The following is an 8,894-nucleotide window of genomic DNA, read 5'->3' on the forward strand; positions in this document are numbered from 1 at the left end:
GAATACAGGGAAAAAAAAAAGAAAAAAAAAAAATAAAAAAAAAAAATCAAACAGATAACGATCAGAAACAAAGTGAATAACATCACAGAACACAACGGAATCACCCTTGCGCGCCGATAAATGCAAGTAGCAAGTGGACATTAACACGTAACCGTAGCGACATCAAAAAACTTATTGGTTCGGCCCCGGCGACGAGGGACTGCTGGTCGGCCCTGGTCCTCCCAGATACTCTGGTGGCACTTTTGGCACTTTGGGCGAGTGAGCGGTTTGCTGTGCTGCCCTCTGCTGGGCGCGTAGCAGATCACGCTGCCTATCTCGCTCGCGGCTGGACATCGAGTTGCCGGTCAGACGCCGCATTCCGCTGCGGATCATCGACTCGAGCGACGGCGTGTTCTCCGAGCCCTTGCGCCCGGCCGCGTGGGACATGCCGCGAGCCGATGGCGGAGCCATCATCAGGTGAGGACGATCGTCGAGATCGGAGTAGGAGGCGTCATCCATCTCGCTGTCTGAGAAGAACGCGGCCTCACTGCCGAAACCATTCTGGTTCATGCCGGACGAGCCGCTGTTCGCCACCGGCGATGGGAGATGGTTTGCCGGAGACGTGACCGACCGGTTATGCATCGCAGGGCGCGTGCTCACGGCCAGTGTTCCACCGCCGTTGCTGGCGAACGCTTGCGAGCCGAGCGTTGCCGAGGTATTCATGCCGATCATACCGTCCAGACGAGTCGCCGGTCGAGAAGTCTCTGCCAAGCCGTTATGGAATGATGATGTGGATGCAGTCCGCGCGAGCGACTTGCGCAGGATGGGCGCCGTCTGCTGGTCGTACAGATGGGCAGTGTTGAGCATGCTGGAATCGGGCATGGATGTCATGGCGGACGATTGCAGCTCTTGTTCGTCAAAGAAATCGTCCAAGCTGTCGAGCTTGGACACGATGTCTCCCATGTTCTCGGTATGGGTTTCAAACGACTTCGTGGCATCAGCCCGCAGCGCTGGGAAGAACGAGTCGCCATATTCGTCCGCTCGGAATTCCACTTCTGGGGTGGCTACCTGTGGGGCCTCCGTTTGATCGCCTTTCGCGCACGTGTAGAACACGGCGTGGACGTTGCTCCGTGTGTTGGCAGATTGGGCTGCCGGAACCGGAATGGACCAGCCAGTAGGTTCCGGAATGCCATATAGACTTTGAATTCGCTCGTACTCCTTCCGGATGGCGCGAGATGAGGACGACGAGGCCATGCTCATCCGGAGATGATGGCGTTCCATAGGGTTGCCAGACACAGTCATGATACGGTCCAGAACCCTGAGCGCCAGCGGGCAAAGATCAGTTTGCAGCAGCCGAAGGAGCGGAGAGATCAAGTCCGGTCCATGGCAGGTGACTTCGGGACGTCGCATGTCGATCTCAGGGATCAAGACATCGAGAATGGCCATGGTCTTGATGCGAAACCACGTGGTTGCGTTCGTCAAGAGACCCATAACGAACACCAGACTTTGCACGTTCAATTCGGGGAAGTAGTTCCTCCGGATCTCTGAAATGATATGCTGCAAGAAGTCCCCATGGTTGCGTTTCCACTGTCCATTGGCGAATCCCGTCAGGTAAGCGGCGAGATGCTCATAACCCTGACGCTCCGCAACCTGGCCTAGGAGGTTGGCACGGTCAAGGATCTCGGGATCACTTGTCTCCAGGTCGAATTGATGGAGGAAATGGGGGAGGTTAGCGAGGACCGCAAACAACAATCGCTTGCTATCGCCGACCAACTCGTTGTCCGGCAGCGCAGTCAAGCGGTGTAACAAGCGCAGAGTGCGGTTGAACGACTCAGACGACTTGAGGCCTTTGTAGATCAGACCCTGCACACCTTCAAACCCACCTTGCCATCTGGGGGGCTGGCTCTCAAGTAAGGTTGCGACCACATTCGGATCACCCATGTCCACCTTGTCCAGGAACTTCTCCAACATACCCATGCTCTCCTTGAACTCCTTTTCGTGAATCGTGTCCAGACACGCGCACGTCGTCCAGAAGAGTTGAGGGTATTTCATGAGATCCTGGGGTGCAAGAGAGCTGATGGTGACCTTCAGTGTCGCCAGGATCTCCATCGAGAACGTCTGATAGTCCGTCTCCTCGTCCGCAATCGTGTTCGAGAGCCGAGCCAACATATCTGCCAACATGCCTGAATCCAACGCTGTCGAGATGCAGCGGAAGACCTGGAATGACCGGCACGCTAGGTGACGAACGGGACACGACGTCGCCCAATTCAGCGCCTCTCTTGACCAAAGGTCACCGATTCCTTCGTAGGCGAGACCGAAAAATTTGACGGCCTCTCGCGTCACGCGAGCCATTGCAGCGGGCACCCGGTTGTCATCGTCTTCCTCGTCCTTGCCGTTATTGTTGTCGTCATATTCCCAGACCACGGACGACTCGTTCTTACGAATTGATTCGACAAAGTCTTCCATGTCTTCCATGGCTTTCCGGATCTCAGGAGATGCATTGTCTTGAAGTTTGGACGCAACAAGCTCATGGATGAGATGAACCAGCATCTCTCGGGCCTGCTCTTGCACGGTCAATGTGTAGTGATCCCAGAGAATCAACACCACGTGCAGCAACTTGATCACATCCTCCTGCGCCAGAGTCACCGGTGCGATGATCAAGTCTACCAGGAAGATCATGGAAAGCTGTCCAAGAGACAGCCCAGCCTAGATTGGAGTCAGCATAAATGCGACGACAATATGTGTATAATGTTATAGGAAGAAACTTACTTGCTTGTTACCAACTGGTAATGCCTCACTCAAGTCGGCAACATACGGCAAACCTGGAATCTCCGTCGGTGTTGGAAGTGGCTCCCTGCGTTCTTGAACCATGTTTTTCGGATTCACTTGCATCAGGAGGAATTCAATGACTTTCGAGCCTGCGGGCGTCGACTTCAAGAACACCACAATCTGCTTCGCGTACTCGACGAAGTTTTGTTCCTTACGATCCAGGCAGAGGCTGATGATGAAGTCGAGAACCACTTGCACATTACCTCCATGCGGACCCGTGGCAAGAGCCTGCCATAGGGCCTGCACCTCGTTTGGTAAGATGGAACTGCTTCGGATCGTAATCTCGAACAGATTCGCCAGGAGCATGTACGATCTCGCAGTTGGCTGCTTATTGGTGTCGACTTGCAGCTCGATCGTTTGCACCCAGGGCAAGATCGCTGCAACCATATTCCGCTGGCCATCCGGCTGGAGACTGCGGAAATGAAGAGAAAACTCGGAAAAGATCGTGAACGCCAAATCGGAATGCTGTGATGCAAGCCGTTTGGATGTCTCGAACTGCGCCATCTTATACACAGCTGTTGTCTTGTCGGATATGCTAATTTCGAAATCCTGGAGGCGGGAGCTCTTCTGCTGTCTTTCCTCCAGTATTCTCAGAAGCTTTGCCGACTTCATTCGGATCTCTCGATTCTGGTTACCCAGAGTGTATAGAACTGCTCCGAGAATCCGCCAGAACGGGAGGGGATAGTTGGTCTCCTCGATCAGGACCTGCGTCACCACGTCGCAGTAGCTCTCCAGAGCCTTTGGCCGCTCGGCAAGGTAACACATCTCCACAGTGCGCTCGAGCAAGTAAGGATACTCTTTGTTGTGCACAATCAAATTCTTCAGTGCCCGCCGACCGATGGCGTGCCATTTATCACTAACTGTGCTGCTGAAGATGATGTTGATCCAGTTCAACATCCGCCCTACGTCGAACTGGAGAATGGTGCCACTCTCCGTTGTGATACTCACGGGTCCCGCCTGTGCAAATGAAGTTAGACAGGGTGTAAAAGAAGGAAGGAGGGAGAGGATAGCGGGAGACGTACGCAGAGCGATGCCATTGCACTCAGTGCCGCCGCTCGAAGGTTTTTCTTCTCGATTTCCATTGCCGCCGCGGTGTTTCGGAGCTCGCCGGACTCATGTTGCTGCGCAAGGGCCAGCTTGCGCATATGATCTTCTCTCTGAGCGATCTGATGTTGGTTGGGAGAATAGCCACACCAGTCTTCCATCAGAGAAAATGCCGACTTCCGTGCTTCAAAAGGAATCCAGCGCGAAGGATCTGGGCGTCGGTTGATGCCTTCAAATAATTCTTCCATCAGGCCGCAGTAATGATACCGCAGCCGTTGAAACTCCCAGTCATTTTGAACCTCGGCATCACTCAAAAAGATTCGTAGGTCCTTGGTGTACGTCACAAGGTTGTTGACGATCCAGTCGTCATTGTGCACATCTGGCTCTCTGAGGAAGGTCGACGTCAATTTGTACACGTGCGTGACCTCTGTCCGCAGTCGGTCCGTGTTGCGGTTGCGGCGAGCACCACTGGGCGTACGATGATGGGTGCCAATCCGAAGCTTTGCCTCTTCATTACACGTCGTTACCGCATACTGAAGAGATTCCAGGAGTACCCGATAGAGATTCTTGTTGATCGACCCGAGTGCCGCGACAATAGCCGCGCGAATCGACTCTGAGGGCGCAGAAAGAAGCGGAATGACGAATGCGAACAGAGCTCGTGCCGAGCCGATCTTGTCCTGAGCGGTTTGGCCACCGCGCGAAGATTTGCGTGCATGCTGAGCATTCGCGAGCTGGCTTTGGGACTGCGCGCCGATGCTGTTGAGGGTTGTGCAAGCCATGACAAGATACAGCCTCCACTGTTCAATTATGATTTCTGCAGTGGAATTACGCTGAGAGTAAGACCTCCCGTGACCCATGTCCAGCGCTGTGTGTGGGGACCGGGGTGACTCTGCGAGGGCGGTGATGGTCTTATGCATTTGAACTAGTCGCGCGCAGACAATCTCCCGAGCCAATGCTACCGCACCAGGGCACGTGTTAAAGCTGGCCCGAATGATGTTCGGGAAGATCTTAAACCATAGGGTAGAGTCGTACGATACCTCGCTGCTGCAGAGCTCAATCAAGGTGTTGTGCGACGCACTCCGTCGCTTACCCTTCTGCAATCGGCTTTGCTCTGCCACAGTCAGCTGCTCATCATTCAGATCCATGATCTGATGCGAGTCCGCCTCGAGGAGGTGAATGATTCGCGTGTTTTTCTTGCCCAGTGCGTTATCGAATTCAGTGACCAGTCGCAGCACCGTGATGGCGAACGCGCGCACCCTCCGAGATTGCGAGCAGAGGAAGAAGAGGCCATGTGCTTCAATCTCGTCAACATACGCGAGAAGACTCGACAGATCCAGCTTGAGGGCACGGTTCCCACCGTCGGGAGAGTCGTTCGCCGCTTCCTTTGCTCTTTGTTGAATCTCCTCGATCCAAATTCGCAGGAGCTCCACGTACAGGGTCAACGTTGACTCGATATGACCCGGCCCCAGCATGCCCTCGTCCGACATGGTCGAGTACCGGGCATCGAAATTGAAGATGAAGCGAGCGAAACCAATCGTTACCTGTTGAGCGTGCATCTGACGCGCAATGGATTTGAGAGACTCGGCCGAGGACTTCGCAATGCTATGGTGAACATGAGCGGTTCCCGTACAGAGCAAGTTGATCAATGGCTTGACAGGAATGTCATCTGATAAACATCGGGGTAAGGCTTGCACAGCAACATGGAGGAGGTCATAGAAGCTCTGCTTTTGGTCCGCCGTGGTAGCATGGTCGTCCCTCCTGCCGAAGCTGAAGGCCTCCGAAATAGGTGTCTTCGGTGTCGAGCCGCTGAATTTCTCATCCAAAGCAGCCTGACCCCCAAATGCATTGTCGCAGAGGAGAGTGATTTGCCCAAGAATTTTGCAGAAGCGGGCGTAATACTGCCTGGCAACATCTCCCAGCTTGGACGTGTTCACGGGGCGTGGCGGCATGGCCTCACTGAATGCGTTGGACAGCTCTACTCTCGGCTCTGCCAGTAGCAGAGGCCGAGGAGGAAGAATGAAGCCAGGAATATCGACAAAGTGAGTTGATACTGGGCCGGCCGGGAATGGGGGATACAGTTGATCACCACCCTCCATGTCGGACATGATGGCCAAAAACGAGCGGATACCAATCACCATCTTTTCCGGCTCCATCTGCTCGATTCGGAGGTCCCTCCCCGAAAGAAATAGTTCCGAATTGATCAGGGGGAAGATGATACTGCGGAAGCAGAAGTCCGGCAACTTGAAACCAATCATCCGGATAAGCTGGATGACTGGTGCTGCCACTGCCGGTTCGGTGGACAGGTAGGTCTTTTTGCCCTGCGGAAGTATCACCTTGACTACCTCTTCGACCCTACGAAGTGTCACACTGGGTGAGTCTGAATAGCGGAACAAGTACGTCCAGAGGAGGCGACAAATAGCCTGTAAGGCAATCCCTCGGGTTGGCCGCTCCTTCAGCTTTGGAGGCAGACTCAGGACCAAGGACAGCCATTGCGAAGCGAATACATCCTTTGACGAGACACAAAGTAGCATGCTGTGGATGGGGAACACGGTGGTCCAGTGTCGTGGTTTTGCCAGCATCTCCGTCAGCCGCGGTGTGATGATTTCGAGGAATTCCTTCCATCGTGGTGAAGCCAGGTCGCAAGCCGGATTAGAGGCGATTGAGAGGAGGAACTTCTCAATCACATAGCAGTACGCCTGCTTCACTCTCTGTCCATGGGATTGCACGAACAGTCGGGCCAACGACCGCATAAATTCGCAAGTTTTGCTCCAGGCCTCCTCCGGATAGGTTCTAATCCGAATATGCCGCATTCCCAGGACAAGCAGCTCTACCCTTGCTTCGATTTCGCGGGTCTGACCGTGACGGGCAGCTTCCTTTTGATACTTATCCAGCTCGGTGATGAAGCGCGCCGTGACGCTGATGAAGTTATTCTCGCTCATCTTACCCAGGAACTCGCCGTAGATTCGCCAGTTGGCCATGCGTAATGGTGATACCGCGATCTGCTCGGGGTCGACCAGTTTCAGCTGCCCAAAAACGATGTCCTCTAATTTCTCGGTCATCTCGGGTCCGATCGCGGCCGGGGTGCTTTGATTGAAGATCTCAATCAACACCCTGCAGACCAAGTATACGGACACTGTGGCGCGTCTCTCAGCAAGTTGAGCTTCATCCGCTTGCGGCAGGAGCGGAGGATTGTAGTCGCCATTCAGTTCTGTGTCTGATGCACTAACTGGCTCCGTATGTCGGCGTACATGAGGACCCATCTCGGAGGGTCTCTGCGCCTGAGCACTGATTGTTAGCCGCAGAGTCCAATGATGAAGGATGGGCTTTTTCTTACCTGACTGGCCGCATTTTTTGCTGCAGCGGCAGCTTCACCTTTTGCTTTTCGCCAGAGCATGATTGTATCAATCAATGGCTTCGGCTTTTGCCGAGCAATGTGCCCCAATGCAGATATAATCTGGTCAAATGCAGGATCAACCCCAGCACCACAGACTTCCTCGACCGGCGACTCGACCTCACCAACCCGCAGGATGCTCTGGTTGATTTTGGCATCCGCGTAACCCACGAACTGACAATCATGAGTCAGTCGGCTTCGCGCACGACGTGGACGAGGCAGACCTACCGAGTTGAAGAGGTGGTGCAGGGCGTACTCGCCGACTGTCTTGAACTCGGATTGATGCTTAGAGTGCCCTCGGCCGTGAGAGGGTTCTCGTCGCACCTTGCCGCCGGTAGCCATCTTCTTACTACCACTGTCGTTGCTACCGCTATTGCTGTGACTGTTGCCGGTGCTGGTCGGACTGGGTCCTTCACCGGAGCTATCATCGTCCTTGATTGGTGTGAGGCTGGGGGCCATCAAACTGGTCTGGGAGCTCCCAAACCCAGGAGCTGGCGGGACGTCTGGCTGTTCTGAACGAGCGAACATGGTCGGTTCTGCATTCGGCGCACCGCTGTTGTGCGATCCCAAGTTTGCTGTCGCAATAATCTCGGGACTTAGTGGGCTGGCTGAGGACACGGATGCGGCATAGCTTGGATCGCGTGAATGCTGGATGCCGTGAACGATAGACGTTTTTCGATGATGTTCGTACGAGGACAGTGACGGCTTCCGCTCTATTGTCGGCAGTTCATGTCCGGTGCTTCCTGCGGGGCGATTGGAGACCGATTCGGGACTCTTCGAATGGGATTGTCCGCGGCTTCGCGTTTGGGGCTGAAATGAGGACGTCGGAACGTGCAGGGATGCGGGATCCGCGGGCCTGCCTCTCGGAACGGTTGCGGACGGTTCTCTGCTATGGCGCCCATTGAGACCGGAGGATGTGTTTCGGATCGCCAGCCGATCCGGCGGCGACGTCGGGTTCTGGGGATGGTGCGACATGGCTGTCTCGTCCGGGGCGAGGGGCATGGCTTGTTGCATGAAAGAGGCCTCCCAACCGGGATGGTGCGATATGACTACACCGGCACTTAGTTAAGACTGCATTGCGCGACCCGCTGGCTATGAAGAGAGCGATCCGGAGACAAAGGGCATGAGTTGCTGTCTGTACGGGGTGCTGGATTGCAGCCAGGGCTCGCATAGGGGAGAGGCGACCCGATGACACTTACGGCCATGCATCTGCCACGACAGCAACGTATACCGCTCCGAAGAGCTGGAGTTCACCAAGTCGTTCGGTTCTGGTTCATGTTCTGGGCGATTGATTCGTGTACTCAAGTCTCGTGTCTTTAATCGAATTGAAGATGTGTTCTAGGGATGAGCTTCTAGTTGTAAGCCTACCCTCAGCTCGGTGCTCCACCGAGTAAGAGAAATCAACAGCCCAATCATTCGCGGCCGACCTGCTCACAATTTGCGAACAAAGGATGCAGAGGGAATTTGAGGCATTGTCCTCTCTGTACCTGCATCTACAATTTGCGCGAGCATTTTTTTTATTCCAGGATTTTGGCGTGCCCAAGATGCGGCCCAAGAATGGAAGGTCGGTCATCGAAAGTCGAGACTTTCCAGAAACAAGTCACGTGAGGATCCTTCATTCTCTCCATCGTGGGGCTTCCTGTGTTTTTTT

General features: G+C 54.5%; 1 protein-coding gene across 1 annotated transcript; it reads right to left on the reverse strand.

The window, feature by feature from the left end:
* Positions 1 to 171: 171 nt before the first annotated feature.
* On the reverse strand, positions 172 to 8,452 carry VTN49DRAFT_4473 (uncharacterized protein; the record flags this gene model as incomplete). Its single annotated transcript, XM_069412423.1, has 6 exons — positions 172 to 2,685; positions 2,749 to 3,765; positions 3,831 to 7,130; positions 7,187 to 7,417; positions 7,472 to 8,292; positions 8,443 to 8,452. 6 exons carry the CDS (start codon positions 8,450 to 8,452, stop codon positions 172 to 174), a joined length of 7,893 nt encoding a protein of 2,630 aa, XP_069267668.1.
* Positions 8,453 to 8,894: the final 442 nt, after the last annotated feature.

This window comes from Thermomyces lanuginosus (genome assembly GCF_041956635.1).
Source record: "Thermomyces lanuginosus strain ATCC 200065 unplaced genomic scaffold VTN49scaffold_31, whole genome shotgun sequence".
Lineage (NCBI taxonomy): Eukaryota > Fungi > Ascomycota > Eurotiomycetes > Eurotiales > Trichocomaceae > Thermomyces > Thermomyces lanuginosus.